We start from the raw sequence: 17,052 nt of genomic DNA, 5'->3' as shown, positions 1-17,052 counted from the left end.
ACTTAAGTGGTTATTCAATAAGTGATAATCACTGGAAGCTTATGACCTTTCTGTAAGCACATTTTAGCTTATTTCTTAACTTCTTCTGATAAATCTAAACATCTGTTTAAGTGCTTATATGATAAGATAGACAGAGATAAGCATTCAGTAACATCCGTCCAAACAATCATTAAGGGTATGTTTGTGAGTTGAGTTTTGGAGGTTAAGGAAGAGAAATAGAAGACTTGAGAGCCATGAAATACATTGGTGATATGAGTCCAAATCTCTCATTTCCCACTAAAACTCAACTCGCAAACAAATCCTAAACGATTCGTAATATAAATATATTCTTATTCTAAAAACACTTAAAAATGTTTCTAAAATAAAAGATCTAATAACTCGGCGCGTTTCTTAGCTTGTTCAGCAAGTTCAGACAATTCCCTATACTCGTTCTTTTCGTTCAATATTTCTTCCGTTCCAGGAGGGTTGAGACCATGGAGTGTGCGTTGCGCTGTAGCCCATTGTGCTTCTCTCTCACCCCTTCCATAATCTTTCTTTGAGGTGAAAGCAACCTGCATCAAAGATCATAGAAAAACGTAGTCAAAGTAAGAGACAAAACACAACTTTGGCATTTATATAGCACCTTTAAGGGTGCATTTTGAAGACCTTATGGAATGTTTATTTTAGCTTAAGAGTTCAACTTATGAGAATAACTTGCGAAAAAAGTTATTCACCTTTCTATCAGCTCTTTCGAACTTATTCCAATAAGCTTATCAGAGAGGCTTAAGAAAATAAGCTCTCTGTAGCTTATCGAATAAGTGCTCAATTAAGTTGTTTATTCGAAGTTTCGAACACACCCTTAGTATACATAATAACATTGAGATAGAAACTCTACCCTGTTCTCAGTAACATTATTCCATGCCTTTCCACTCAATGCATATCGAATGATGAACTTAAGAACATCCAAAGGTATATAGAAAACAATGCTGTAGAGCCAAATTACACCAGCCCAACCCCATCCAATTCCTTTGATCCTTGCAAAGCCCCAATTTGCATACACTGCTATGATTGTGGCAATCTACGAAATTATTCAGATCTTAGTAGTTAGTACTATAGGCAACAACAAAACAATATAATCAAATCAAACCCATTTTATTATAGCTTACAAGTTGTGCTATAAAAAAGGCAACAATCAGAAGTAGACCGGGGCGTTCGACGTAAGACCAGCTCCTTGACCTTGTAACGAAAATGAGCGCCTGACTTACGATACTCACTTGAAGGTAAACCGCTGCTGTGAGCTCATGCTCATTGTCCCTGATGGATCTCACACCAAATTTGTCCTGCCGATAAATAAATGGAATAAGATGATAAAATGTAGATGCATAGAAAACAAAGTGAGACTAAATGGAATAAGATGATAAAAATGTGCAGATGTGAAGTAGCATGTGTTTAAGTGTGTAGGAGAAATATTGTTCTATATAAGTCAAGCCTCAAATAATTTTGCAACAAAGGTGTTATTTACTTTTGAAATTTTCTCTTCATCTTACCGAAAAGAAGTTAGATGCATGAGCGGCCCAGAAGAAGACAACGGTCATAACAGCGAGGTAGGCACCAAGCACTACTCCTGTGCTAAAAATTTCTTTCAGCTTCCATGAATCAGGCGATGGAGACGGCTTAACCCTGTCCTTGGAAATGGTCATGATGGTGCCATCATTTAGTATAGCAATTACCAAAACCATGAAAGGTGAGAAATCAAATTTCCATATTAGAGCAATGAGCATAAAGCCGAGCACAATTCGGATTGTTATCGAAACAGCGTATATGGTGTAGTTCTTCATCCTCTGAAAGATGGCTCTACTTGTCAAGACTGCACTCACAATGACACTCAAACCAGGCTCAGTGAGGACTATGTCGGATGCACCTCGAGCTGCATCGGTTGCATCAGCCACTGCAATTCCAATATCTGCCCTTTTCAAGGCAGGAGCATCATTCACACCGTCACCAGTCATCCCACATATGTGTTTCCTGTCCTGGAGTCTCTTCACAATCTCATATTTGTGTTCTGGAATTGACATCAAAATCATGCAAATGCATTAGTCTTGAGTATTTATAGATGCATAGGAAAAATAAAAATACATGAACATGAGAAACATATGATAAATGAATTAATTCTAAATAGACCATTTTCAAACAACATGATAATGTTAAAAACTTTACATTAACAATGCATGAAAATTCAAGTATCTAATAATTACTATGTACCAGGGAAAACACCAGCAAAACCATCAGCTTTCTCTATAAGTTCATCAATTGGAAGAGATGCAACAGACTCATCCTTATTCTGACCAAGGAGGGATGAAGAAGGGTACATGTTACTTCCCATGCCAAGCCTTCTACCAGTTTCCTTTCCGATAGCTAGCTGATCACCCGTAATCATCTTAACATTCACTCCGAGATGGAGAGCGCGCCTAATGGTCTCTGCACTGTCATGTCTTGGTGGATCAAAGAGAGGCAATAGCCCGACAAATTGCCATGGTGATCCTGCACTCTCCTTGGTCTTTTCTGGCACTACCTACATGTATATAGTAATTTACCACTTACATATATACTATCCTAAGTATATTGTATGCCATAAATCTCAACAACTTCTGGATAACTTTAGTTTTTGTGAGAGTCATGTCATTTATAGTTAGAAGGAACCGTAACTTACTTGTCTGGAAACAGCAAGAGAACGAAGACCGCGCTCAGCAAATTTATCAATAATGGAAATAGCTTTCCTCTTCACCTCTTCCCTGAGATTGCAAAGTTCTATAATCTGCCAAGAAATTCAATATGGTATACATAAGTGATGGACATTTTAAAAGGAAGCAAGAGGCATCTATATAAATATAAATATATACGATGTCAAATTCGATGTTTAAAACTTGATGTTCGAATAAGATGACTCATATTTACCTGCTCGGGTGCCCCTTTGCTAACTCGGTGCCAGTTACCCTCGGCGTCTATGTATGTTATAGCTGTACGCTTGTCCACTGGATTAAAGGGAAGGAAATGTACCTCTGTAATGCCATCTCTGGCCTGTACCAAGCAGAAGAAAGGTGTCAATGCAGTTAAAATCTATCAAAAGACCCAAATCATGAGAATCAATGTACTAGAAAAGGACTTCATGAATGTAATTTTTTCTGCTTTGGTCTAAAGATTTTATACCTGTAGAATTTGTCAACAAGTCTTAAAAAAAGGTCTTATCTAAATGTTTAGAAGAGTTCTATAGAATTAGAGCAAAATATACAGATATTATGTGATGACATAGTCGCGCAACCAAAAATCGTTGCGCAACAGTTGACAATTGGGCTTTGGGTTTTTGATATCATTTTTTACCAAAAAATGTAGTGGCGACTCTAAGAAAGTCACGCGGCCGAAAATCGGGGCGCGACAGACATGAATGATTGCATTTGTTCCATTTGAGATACTATTGTAAATTTTCTAATGACTAAGGTGATTTAGCTTAATCAAGCAGACCAAGATACTCTCAAGAAGAAATTACAAACCTCCTTTGGATCACCCAACATTCCAACAATGCAAGCATCAATAGCATCTTGGTTCTCTACCCTAGAGGCCCTAGCTCCAAGTAAAATTACAGTATCCTTATCAGCATCTTTAATAAAAACCTGCAATAAAGACAAACCACTTCCACCATTAGTAAATATGAAACAATTCTAAACATTTAGTCTTGTTCTTTGTACAACAATTTTAGACAACATTCGAGACAATTCACTCTTTCACACAATTTTCTACTCTACCTCAAAACACGAAATGCCTCGATATTATTCGTCTACACACATCAATTCCATGTTGTCTCATTGTTGTCTAGAAATGTTGTATATAAATTGATGGTGTGTCATAAATCATATATACATAATCAGTTAAAAATGATTTGTCTCTCATTTTCTAACCTCAACCAAAGACTTATCAACTGTAAGCTTGTTCAATGTTAGCGTGCCGGTTTTGTCACTACATAACACATCCATTCCAGCCATTTCCTCAATGGCTGTCATTCTCTTTGTGATAGCACCTTGCTCAGATAGTCTATGGGAACCAATAGCCATTGTTACTGACAAAACTGTTGGCATAGCAATCGGAATCCCACCGATGAGAAGCACCAAAAGATTGTCGATTCCTTTCCTATACTTGCGGTGCTGAATCGGGTACATCACAATGATTTCTATCACCATGCCAATAGCAATTGTGCAAATGCAGAAGTTACCAATAGCTGTCAACACCTATACAAATTTGTAGCCATCAAAATGCACATAATCAGTAAAGTCCAATGCTTTCTTCACACTACTACAACATCATCTTAAGGGAATATAGTGCCACAAAAAGGCCGAACCGCAGAACACTTTTCATGAGCATATTGTCAATCTTTTACATGGTTTAGTATGCTTGTTCACCATTAGATAGATGAGTAATCTCCACCACTTTATTCCATTTCAATGACTACACTTAACTATACCTTTGAAATTTTGTGAAGATTATACTTTATAACAAAAAGTTCTAACTATTTTCAAATATGCATGCACAGTTAGGAATATTTAGTACATATGTTAAATGTTAGAACAGAATCCAACTAAATATATAGGTTCTATTTTGTGTTTGGTATATTCTGTAAATAGAAGAGAACAAAAGGGCGATCCAGTGCACGAGGCTTCCACTTAGTGGGGTCTGGGGAGGGTAGACATATACAGCCCTACCCCACAAAGTAGAGAGACTGTTTCCAGCATTTGAATACGTGACTTCATGGTTACTAAACAACAACCTTACTGTCCAGCCGAAAGAGATAGAAATCATAGAGAACAAATAGAAAAGAACATTTTGTCTACCTTAATACATAAAACAAGAGATAGTACCTTTTGGAAGTGACCAACTTGGTTAGTGCTATCAACCAAGTGTGCAGCCTTACCAAAGAAGGTGTGAACACCAGTTGCAATGACAATAGCCTCAATCTCTCCTTGTTTAACAGTGGAACCAGAGAAGACTTCATCACCAGAGTTCTTAGAAACAGGTAAGGACTCACCAGTGAGTGCAGATTGATCAATCTTGAGGGAATCTCCTTCTAAGAGACGAGCATCGGCAGGGACAATGTCTCCTAATTTGATGCTGATTATATCTCCTGGTACTAATATTGCAGCCTCTTGCTCAGTCCATCTTCCATCTCTCAGAACCTGCCAACCATTCAAATACATGCATGTAAATTGGCATATATTAAACATGTCATGAATTCATGAACAAAATATTAAGATGCTACTCATGCAAGAAAAAGTTTTTGTGATATTCACCTTACATATAAATAAAAATATTATTAAAGTAGGAGTTATGACTCATATATGAAAGTGATGCACTTAAGTGGTTATTCAATAAGTGATAATCACTGGAAGCTTATGACCTTTCTGTAAGCACATTTTAGCTTATTTCTTAACTTCTTCTGATAAATCTAAACATCTGTTTAAGTGCTTATATGATAAGATAGACAGAGATAAGCATTCAGTAACATCCGTCCAAACAATCATTAAGGGTATGTTTGTGAGTTGAGTTTTGGAGGTTAAGGAAGAGAAATAGAAGACTTGAGAGCCATGAAATACATTGGTGATATGAGTCCAAATCTCTCATTTCCCACTAAAACTCAACTCGCAAACAAATCCTAAACGATTCGTAATATAAATATATTCTTATTCTAAAAACACTTAAAAATGTTTCTAAAATAAAAGATCTAATAACTTATACCTTGGTTTTGGGAGCAAGACCTGCCATAAGTGCTGCAGCTGCATTGCCTGCATTGTTTTCTTCTATAAAGCTAATAGTGGAATTGATAATTAGCAGCACCATTATTCCAACAAAATCCTGCCAATCTGGTGGCTGACCCTGCATGTTTCAAGAACAGAGAATGAGACACCAAAATGAAGAGAAAAAAGGGAAAACATAAGCAAAATATGATATTACTTAAATTAAAAGCATGCATTACTTACCCCTCCATTTGCCAATGCAATGGCCATAATAGCAGCAATTTCCATGACCCATGAAAGAGGGTTCCACATAAAGCCCAAGAATTTCAGAAACTTGCTTTCCTGTTTCAAAGAAATAATGTTTGTACAAACATGCTATGAGACTAACACTCTTTTTCCTTACATGTTTCTTATACATGTTTTATAACCATTGATCTAGACACTACCTTGTTTACAAAAAAACAAGTTTTTTTATTTATTTATCAATGACTATAGAATATATGTAAAATCTATGGAGATCACCTATCTCAACTTGATGTCCTCAATCCTGTCTCGTCCAATAATATAGTGTCTATCTCATTTAAAAATCCAGCTCATTATGTTAGTGTCTCTCTGTCTGAAACATAACATAACATTACATATCACTATATTATTGAGCTGGACAAAGTTGGGTATACCAAGTTAGAACATGTGATCTAAATGTTGGGTAAGAATATTATGAATGAAATGATGATGATTGCCTTCTTTTCTTCCAACTTGTTAGGGCCAAAAACTTCGAGTCTCTTTTGGCCTTCCTCATTGGTGAGTCCTTCTTTGGAACAGTTCAATTCTCTGAACACTTCATCAACAGGTATACGCTCCTGCATTAATGCATGCACATTGCATTAATATAAATCTAACAACAAAATACAAGTACAATAACAACAAAAGAAAAACCAACAAAAAACACTAACAAGATCCACTGTTTCCTTCTTAATATCTTCGAGGCTTGTCATGTTTTTCTTATTTATTATTATTATTATTACTATTACTTGTTTAGTTTGAGACTCAAAAACAGAAAGAAAAATATAGAGTGTGAATAAGTTTGTTGTTTAAGGAAGAGAAAAATGTGAAAATGGATATATCTATATATAAGGATTATTGTAGTAGTGATGATTCATGCATTATGGTGCATGTGTGAGTTAGAGTTTTTCAATTCTATTCTCTGCCTCTAAAACTAGTCTACAATTACTCATTCCCACTCGTTCACTAACAAACTTGTCTCTTTCTCTTTTTGGGTTATATCTAATACTAAGATACTAATAAATTATAATTAAAGTAAGTTAGAAAAACTATGCATTAATGAAAAATGTAAAAATAGCAATGTAGCGGGGTTTGTGGTTATTCACTTTGGCCAAGTCATGCGCTTCAATGGGGTCTAGCATGTGGCATGAGTTGATAAATACAAGGGGTATTGTGTCATATCAAATATCATAGTAAATTCAGAATAGGATGTTCATCAAAAAAGAAGAAAAAAAATACATTTTGAGGCACCCCAAAAAATAATACTTGGGCCTAATCTAAAATAGAGTTGGTGCTTCCAATAACCACTACATATGAAAATTCTATAGAAAATTGGCCCAACCCATTAGCATGTAAAGAATGGTAATGTTGTAGTTTATTGAGCATAAGATCACCGTTAAAATCTTAGAAATATTCTCTCTTCCGCTTATAAGATGAAACTGCATATATTTATTCTCCATAGATTCCACTAAGTAGGAGTACACACAGAGCCATCCTTTAATGTATTTTCAAAAAAACATTTAAAAAAATCAGCCCCCATTGTCGGACAGAGATCACTTGTCCCTAAAGGAATCTCATTTAGTCAATCAAAATGTTAATTTTTGCTTTTAAAATTTTTCTTTTATTCATATGACAATATGTTATTAGCCGATACTGAGAATGAAACAACGGAATAGATAAAGCATTCGTTGTGTTAGTAGTTTACCTATCCACTATGAGCACCAATGTTATGATCAGGCAAAATATTATATCAATGTTAGTAATGCACTCTTCAATTCAGTTTTAACTTAAGCTGCACATCTTAGATAAATTTTTAAGTGGCAATCTACATATCCAAAGTGAAAGGGTAACCAACATTGGCATAGTTATGGGGAAAGAGTGAATGTATATTATGTCCTTGGCTGAAATTTTTTATCATGATAGTTACATCTTTATATTCTTAACACTTATATTTTGATGGGTTTTTCTCCTTACAAAACAATTTATGTGTAATTGTTTATTCACTTTTATGATTATGATGTCAGATGTATACTTTACTTGACTTGCAATGAGTGGAGAGAATTGATGAGTTAGCCAATAGCTGAAAAAGAAAAAATGTCTCAAAATGTTAATAATTGTAATTTATAAGTGGCAATCATCATGTAGCAGATATTTATTTAAAGGTATGGTTTGAGTTTGGTTCCTAGCAGAGGTTACTTATATATTCTTGAACTGTCATTTTCCTTTCATATGCTACACCAAATATACCCATCTATAAAAATTCTTTCTTATTATATATTTTGAAGCATATAAAGTTTGAAATTTGTTATGTTCATTAGTGTCCATATACTAAGATTCTGAAGTGCTTAGAATATAGTGATGAAATAGTTGAATAAAAAGGACCCTTTATGTATATAAGCAGAGTTTGTCAATAAATATAATAATGTAATCAGCTGAGTGAGTTTTGTGAGAACTTGGTATCTTAAAAATTCAACTCTACAGAAATAGAGCAGAGTATTAAAGTCTAAGCAAGTAGTTCCAAACTCTGCCAGGGAAATTGAAATCACTACTAATGATTACTCCAACAGAAGGCAAGATCACAAGTATGTTTAAATAGTCCACTATTGATGAAGTTAATGAGGTGAATAAGGTGTCCCAGGACACGATATTCTCACTTACCGATATATGAAAATGATAAGTGTACGCAGCCTTACCCCATAAATAGGGAGACTGTTTCCAAGATTTGAACTCATGACTTTATTATCACTAACCAACAACCGTACTGTTGCGCCAAACTCACCTCTAAGTTATTGAATTGAATATGACAACTTATTTTCCTGAAAGGAAAATATGCTTAATGTTTAATCTGATATGCTACTAAAGGTAAAAAGAAAAGGACTAGCATATAAAGTCTCACTAGCCTAATTGAGATGTTGATACCAAATCAAAATTCACAGCACCTATCTTTCAATGAAGATGATTGACAACCTTAAAAGGTTGATTATCATATAAGATCTTGATGAACAAGATCAGTTTTTGCTTCAAATTTTCACCTAATATTAGCTAAATGATAGCTCCACATTTTATTAAACATATGTATTGTTACCGACGAGATATTGGTCTAATAGTTTAATATCCTCTTAGATATAGATCAAAATATTAAATGTTTAATTCCTATAAAGCGTCACTTATTGAGTAAGACAACCACATATATCGAAAGAAATTAGTTCCTTATCGATAAGGAAATAATATACTTTTGGTTCAGATGCTATACCAAAGACTCTTAATATTTTAATGAAAAAATGGTGAGGAATGAAGACTTAGGCATGCAGGCACAAGTAAAAATAGACATTCCAACCGATGTATTATTACTAAAAATATGAGAGTTCTTAATTATATAATACTTTGATACTAAAGCTTCAATAAAAATAAGGGTTGTTTCTAAATCCGAAAAAACATGATGTATGTTTTCTTCTGTTCTTCAATTATTTAATTTGGAAAGTTGGGATTAAGATTGGTGATAATAACTTTTTTACTTAACTACACTTCACAAATATTAGAAGAGTCATATTATTTAAAAAATCAAATTTTAATATTATATTGTTATCCCTTTAGTAGAATTACTTGTAATATTCAGTATTCATCTATTTTGTATATTTATTTTTATCTTTATTTTTTATGGATATACATTTTTAATGTAACAATTTCTTTAAATAACATGAAAAGTTTTCTCATGATTATTTTACAAGAAATGTCATTGATGCCATAATCCATGTTAGGAAACATCACCAATCCTACGGTCACTTCAGCAGATCCCCAATTAGTGTGAAATTATTATCATTATTAACTGTTATAATGACTAGATTCAGTTACTTTTGCATCCTAATCCCATCACTCAACTTATGCTTAATGATTAACATGAGATTAGGTTGTAAACATCATGCAGATATGGACCTACAAATTTGTCGACTACAATAACATATAAAATGTAATATCTATGCATTTACACCGTAAAGATTAAGTATATCATTTATGATTCATTTGTATTACTAATATTTCTAAGTCAATAGTAAATAAATATGAATAATAGATAATGTTGTCTCTTACCCGATATATTCATAGTTTTCTATAAGATATATTGTAGGTAAGAAATGAAGACAAAATGTTGATGTGAAAGTATAGGTAAGTGTGATTGTGTTATGTGTCTTATTTTCACATGCCTTGCCTAACCTACTAATTTGGTCCCAATAGAGAAGGTCTATTTCTCCAACTGCAGGTGGGTCAAATTAGGAGTCACTAAGACATATCATAACATTGAATTTGTGTGCATTTGGTGGACCAATCTTGCATAAGAATTAAAACAATGACATTCACTAGCATACAAATTTCTACATTGTTTGAACCTTTGTCACTCAAAATGTGACCAGACATACCTTGATCTAACAGTCCCAGGTTGACAATAAGTGCTCTGTCAGATATAATAACTACCAAAGATAACCTTTTTTTTCTTAGGGAGCCTGAAAAGGGAACTACAATAACAACCTAAACATATTAGATATTTAAATTATGGGCGTTCAGATCAACGTAGCTGTAGGAGACCTTAGACTATAAATAGAAGTTTTCTTTCTTCATTTTTTTATCGTTTCAGTTGAGAGTATTTCCTCAACTTTTCTTCTCTCCCTCCTTATATTTGCTGAAGTCTACCTCTTTCTTTCTGTGGTACTAGAATTGACACGGATAGTCAAATTGTGAGAATTTTTGAGAACTGACACTAGTAGCGATTTTGGAAAGTGGGAATTTCGAGAACTGTCATGGGTAGTCATACTATAAGTATTTCGAGAGTTGACACTGATAGCCATATTGTGGGTGTATTCAAGATCGGTTTTGACAATACAGTAAGAATTCGAAAATAGAAAACTGGACTATTTTATCTTGGGGATGACTGATTGATAGTCAGCTTGCACATATTTTACAATACCACGAAACATCTTAAATTGAGCGACTTGGTCATGACTTAGCCAAATAATTATTCTTTGGCCTCACTTAAAAGTGTTGCAAGCACCATAAACAACAAAAACAGCTAAAGGCATTGAAGAGAATTGTCTCAGCAATTAATTGAGAAAGTTTGGTTGAATTTAATTTCAAAGTTTAACTAACTTCCCTACTAAGTGTGTTAGCTTTTGGCCATGACAAAGAGTTTGAGTTGGTTATGCTATTACAAAGTAAAAAATTATGTTTAGTGGAAGTTTAAACTTAGAAATAAACCCACAGAAAATTCATCAATAAAAGTTAAAGCAAATAATATCAAGACACAAGCTCTGGCAGGTACCAAAATGCATATACAGCTTCTGTAACTATAGAGATACATGAACACAAAAGAAAAGAGAAAAAAAAAGATGATAACTTTTAGTCTAACAAGTTAAAGCAACATGAAGCAATGTCTTACCCAAACATTTTTGAGATCTATTGAAAAATAGCTAATTTAAGAAACGCAATATCTGAACTTGAAAACACATATCTTAACCTTAAACCTTAAGACAGTAGTTTTCGGGGTTCCTCCGTTCATATTTTCGTGACATGGTCCATTTCTCTTTTATCGTCAGACTTATTTCACTCACACTTGTATCTAGTCACACACTTAGAGTTTGAGAGACAAGTCAAGTTGTTGCACTTGCACCTCCTCTTGTTTAGTCTTCAAATGGTTTATACTTGCAAACCAGTTACCTCCATATCCCTCTGGAACAATACTATGAGAAAACATACCCAACCTTGTTATGCCAGCACCAACCAAAGATGGTTCAGTTTCTGCCCCAACATGAAGATTTCCAATGGCTGGTTTTATATCCATATGGTGCCTTTTCCAACCATTTAGGCCTTGAGAATGTGACAAACCATAAAAGGGTGTTTGATAAGAAGGTTTGTTAATCATAGAATGCACCTGAATTCCAAGTGATCTATTATATGAGCCATGCAAAGGTAATGAAGCCATGTTTGAGAACCTGTGTCCAAAATCTACTAAAACTGCAGCACCAGTTTTGTGTCCTCTTTTTGCAAAACTTCTTTCACGTTTGTGTGCATTTTGGTGTCCTCCAAGTGCTTGTGAACTATAGAATTTCCTTTGGCAATAGTTGCATGCAAAAATCCTTGGCTCCATTTCATTACCATGGCTAGATTCTGAGGAGTTCATTGATGAATTTGTATCAAAGTAGTTGATAAGGTTGAGTTCTGCCTTTGAGCTTTCATTTGATGATTCTCTTTTACTAGAGAGACTTAGATCCAATAATGGTTTTGAGCATAGTGGAGTGTCTGAAAATGGTTCTGACCTTTGAAGGTCCATATGGAAAGAAATCTGCAAAAAAAATGATTTTTAGTTGGTGATGAAAGTTTGGTTTCACAATAAAGATGAAATTTATAAAGATGCAACACCAAAAAATGTTTGGAGCTAAGTGACATACAGAGAAGTAGATATCACTAAATTATGGTTACAAGGTCTTAATATAGGAAGATCTAAGAAATAAGACACTGGAAAAATACGTTGGTCAATAATGATGAAGAGTCTGATTTTCTTTAAAGTCTCGAATTTAAGTACTTTAATTAAAAATAGGTATCTAAAAAACTTTGTCTTTCTCATATTAATTTTTCCAATTTAATTTGAATTTAACATAGTGTAATTTTTGAATACACTGAATCTCAAACAATAAAATAACCTTGATATTCCTTTGTGTGTAATTGAGAGAATTGTGCTATAATTTTAAATACAAGTTTGATTGGAACTTCAAAGGAACAAGCATGTATAACTTTTGCTAGCATTGGATGTTTTATCTTTTATTTGTCTTCCCACTTGTCCTTTTCCCTTAACATTTCTTGTCTTGGGGTCTGCATTTTTTGCATTAATGTCTATAATCCATGAAAGGCTAAAAAAAAAATCCAACATAAAATCAATAGCTTGTTTTTTTCTTAGTATGATAATTAATCAATTAATCAATAGCTTGTAAGTAGTAAGTACCACTAGCTTTTATTAGTATGATAATTTATCAATTATTAAGTAAAGGTGTTGTACAACTAATGAAGGTTGGTTTAGTTGATAAGAATTTAACTAACACATAGAAATGTGGGTTCAAATCTTGTGCTGCTGACATGAAACCTCTGTGTTGGATAATATATAGGACCACATTTCACTCATATGTTTGATATACACAGTTTATATAACATTAACAAGAAACATGTTAGATCAAATCGTAACCGGATTATCGGAACATAGGAAGAATGGAGAGGCACAAGTGAGATAATACGTCTTAAATCAAAACCTTAAAACATTAATTTTATGAGTCATTTGTTATTCAGGATATGAATTCTAATTGAAACTATAGATCAATTATACATTGCGGGGATTTGAATAGATTCGTATAACACTTACTCTGATGTGACATCATATACTAAGGTAAGGTCGCTAGTATTATCAGGTTACAATTCTCTGTACCTTTTCATAGTTGGGCATGGGTCCTTTTCCTTTTCCTTTACCAAAATTATTTTTCTTAACATGATAGTGTTTCATTTAATAATTGAAGCCTATATTCTAGGATTTTGAGAATGGAATATGATGTCCACTATTAAAACATGAAATGAACAATTCCCATATAGACATAGCCAATCCCATCCTTCACCTTAAAGGGCCTTCAACCATCATTCATGTTCTTTACTGTATCACCATTATGCTTTTTTGTCTAGCACCACATGTGGCATAACATTTTTGCCACAAAGTAGAATAATTTCCCAAACATCCTATATAAGATGCTTTTTCTGATTATTTTTTTACATCATTTGTGTCGATTATGGTTAGTATGAGATTGATGAGAGATCATAGAAGTTAGTTTTACTTTTATTACCAATTTTATTTTTTTCATACACACTAGAGACAATATTTTTGGAGTCATACTTCTCTAAGAACAACTATGTGAAAAAGTAAAGAAAAACCAAAAGATAATGACTTTTGCATCCTTTAATTTATAATGAAATTATATTTTTACCGTTAAAAATACATGCAAAACATAACTTCTCTCTCAAGTAATGGAGAGGATTTTGGTTCACATTTTTTATATAATGCTTAACAAAATCAATCATGTATTAATTATGTTAAACCTTGTAAATTGTAACTAACCTATATTTTTAGTTTTTAGGTACATGCATCTCAAAATACATAAAAAAAATGGAAGTACATCAATTGATTGATGTCCCTATTCTAATGTAAATGAAACATGTTCATTTTCTCTACTTTCCCTAAGTTGAATTATTATTTATCTCCCTACTCTCTTCCAAGTGGAATTGTTATTTATTCACAAAGAGTTCTAGTTAGCTAGATTAGGTAGCATAGTTGAATCATGCATGAAAATGTTTGGTAACTTTACACAATTATTATACACCTAAACTGTTTTAGTTTTTGTCTCCTACCACAACTTCACGAGTCTAGGCATAAATCAAGCAATAATCAATTTCTAATCATCTCTAAGTACTAAGCAAACCTGCTTATAATCAAAGCACAAATAAGCCCCCCCATGCCCCTTTTGCTCTCTATTAACTTCTAATCTTTCCCTTTTCCACATGGTTGGAAACTTTTTCACTTTCAACCTCATTTTATTGTCACAACAACAACCACTGCACAAAGAATGTGTTGGTCTAGTAGTGTAAAACCCCACTAGATTCTCATGATGACAAAAAGGTGAAGGGTTCGATTCTTAGGAACGACACTTATTGAGAGGGACAACCACACACTCTGAAAGAGATTAGTTCCTTACTAAAAAATAGTGAGGAATATTTTTAGTAATACAAAAAACAACAATCAATATAAAGTGTTACACACAAGCACTTACGTTGCATTGGCAGCAGCCAAGCGCATGCATGTCAATAACAATAATGTTATTCGTATATTTCATTTGTATATCTATCATTTTGAGATAAAGAAATTAAGAAAACATGATTTTACATCCTTATATTTGTGGGCAGCCCAATCATATAAAAGTTATAAGTCAAATTGTTGAGTTTATTCAAATGTGAAGTCTCATATTGGATAAAAATGTTTATAAATAGAAAATGCTCTTGAAACTAATGTCTTAAGGTTTTGATTCAATATGTGATGTGTCTCTTGTGGCTTTCCACTCTTCTCATACTCCAGTGACAATGGAACTCCACGGTAATTGGAGGCTCCCCCGTGTGTGTGCAACACAAAAGACCCAAAAATTTAAAGTCTCTACAATGTTTTTCTTGATACAAGTTTATCCTAGCTAGCTAGCAAGGAATAGTGTTGACATTTGATGGATAAGTGGTAACTTTTAAGGTTGTTCTTCCCTTCTGCTTGTGTTCACGTTGCTGTGGATCAAATCCTTAGGAAGAAAGGATTTAATGTCGGTCTCATATAAGAAAAACATTCAGGTGTCACAAAGTTAGAAATACAAAAAAGAATGGACAACGACCACTTCAAACTTTTCTTACATACAGAACCTTTTGCATTAGAATAAGTTTTGTATATGTTCAATGTTCTTTAAGGATCATGTTCCATGAATTATAGGAGGATTGAAGAACGCATAATTGATATATTCACTAGCGTGTTAAGATTCATACATGAATCAAGTTTCAGAACTTTTATGTCAAAATTCTAAAATGAATGTAAGTGTACAAGGTCATGTAGGAGTGTTTGACATTTTTTTTTTGTTTTAAACCGATCTAACTGTGAGGTAAGCTTCAGTAATGTAAGATTTGATAGTGGGACATTAATATAGATAATACTATAACTGATTTACAACTATATAAAGTCTATTTAGGGTTCAGGTATCGACAGATAATAACACAAAGTATCTTTTATTTAACTTCTGATATAATTTATTAACTTCTTAAGCTATATAAAGTTTTTGAAGTGATGGATGAAGTACATCATATTACTAGTTTGGTACTAGGAAATTATGATTATCACCACTAAAACATAAACCCTACTAATTATAACATATTCCCTCTGCATTAATCTTCCTGTTATTGGACACACGTTTCTCTGTCTATGTCTCTTATTGACTTATTCATTTTAGAGGGTCCTAGGAGCATCATTCATCATGAATCATGATTATAATCTGACATTAGTTGTCGTATCTCAGTTGCAATTTACTTACTTTCATGTGGGTATGGTGGGTTGTTCGTGGACAATTTTTTTACTTAGGATATCTTTAAGAGATTTTGTGTCCTTTTGGAAACAAAAAGTACTTATGCAAATTCATTTCTGTTTCTCTGCACACTAAAGGATTAGTGGTGCAGCATCGATGTATATACCCTTAAAGTTTAAAAGCAATTGCACTCATATCTAGTATGAGAATGAATAGTACCAACTCAACTTTCATTTGAAATTCGACTTATTATTTAGTTCGATGAAATTGGTTTATGAACTAAGATAATTGAACTTGAGCTAAAAATTAGAGTAGTTAAATAAATAAACTGAAATTAAGTCAAGTAGATTTCGAACGTGTTAGGTTTATGAGTTAACTAAATATATATGTGTATATATGTAGAACATATTTAATTTTATATATTAAATAAATAATTATCATTTGAATTAAACAGTTTGTGAACTCTTGACGAATCAATCCAATTCGAGTTTATGCGTCGAACCGAACATTTTATGATCTTCAATCGAGCCGAATTCAAGCTATAAATATAGCTCGTTTTGAACTATAGTCAAATTTCAAAACAAAAAGATCCTGATCAAGCTAAAATTGAGTTGAGCTCTGATTCAACTCGTTTTCAAATCTTTTCGTATCATATCCTATTAGATCTTTATCTCGGCTGTCCATGTTTATCGGTGTTGAGATGACTTGTGTTAACAATTATCATGCTTATCTAAAGGGCTTATTTTAAGAAATGGCTCATGCAAATAACTTTCACTCCAATCATACTTGAGTTTAGTAGAACAGGCCACATTTTTAAGCATATGGGATCATGTACTTATACTTGTTAAGAGACAACATGTTTATTATGGTTTCTTGTTTCTTAACTC

At 33.3% G+C, this 17,052-nt stretch overlaps 2 protein-coding genes across 2 annotated transcripts; both read right to left on the bottom strand.

Moving 5' to 3' along the window:
- LOC109350613 (ATPase 9, plasma membrane-type-like) lies at positions 357-6,853 on the bottom strand. Its single transcript, XM_019591837.1, has 14 exons — positions 6,713-6,853; positions 6,500-6,619; positions 6,003-6,101; positions 5,761-5,898; positions 4,887-5,201; positions 3,933-4,259; positions 3,528-3,647; positions 2,935-3,057; positions 2,690-2,794; positions 2,242-2,551; positions 1,527-2,041; positions 1,146-1,319; positions 875-1,057; positions 357-551 (listed from the first exon to the last, which is right to left on the bottom strand). The coding sequence occupies exons 1-14, from the start codon at positions 6,752-6,754 to the stop codon at positions 357-359; spliced, it is 2,766 nt and encodes a 921-aa protein (XP_019447382.1). The 5' UTR covers positions 6,755-6,853.
- On the bottom strand, positions 11,659-12,468 carry LOC109350612 (zinc finger protein 1-like). The gene has a single exon (XM_019591836.1). The coding sequence runs from the start codon at positions 12,355-12,357 to the stop codon at positions 11,659-11,661; it is 699 nt and encodes a 232-aa protein (XP_019447381.1). The 5' UTR covers positions 12,358-12,468.

This window comes from Lupinus angustifolius, chromosome LG06, assembly GCF_001865875.1.
Source record: "Lupinus angustifolius cultivar Tanjil chromosome LG06, LupAngTanjil_v1.0, whole genome shotgun sequence".
Classification (NCBI taxonomy): Eukaryota; Viridiplantae; Streptophyta; class Magnoliopsida; order Fabales; family Fabaceae; genus Lupinus; species Lupinus angustifolius.
Note: the sequence above shows the minus strand (reverse complement) of the source record. Positions and strands in the feature narration are given on the sequence as shown.

Excerpts from the sequence above, each read along its gene's own strand:
- LOC109350613 (XM_019591837.1), bottom strand. The coding sequence starts at position 6,754 with ATGACAAGCCTCGAAGATATTAAGAAGGAAACAGTGGATCTT. Across the intron at positions 2,795-2,934 it reads GCAAAGGGGCACCCGAGCAG|ATTATAGAACTTTGCAATCT; the intron begins GTAAATATGAGT and ends ATTTCTTGGCAG. Across the intron at positions 2,552-2,689 it reads CTCTTGCTGTTTCCAGACAA|GTAGTGCCAGAAAAGACCAA; the intron begins GTAAGTTACGGT and ends ATATACATGTAG.
- LOC109350612 (XM_019591836.1), bottom strand. The coding sequence starts at position 12,357 with ATGGACCTTCAAAGGTCAGAACCATTTTCAGACACTCCACTATGCTCA.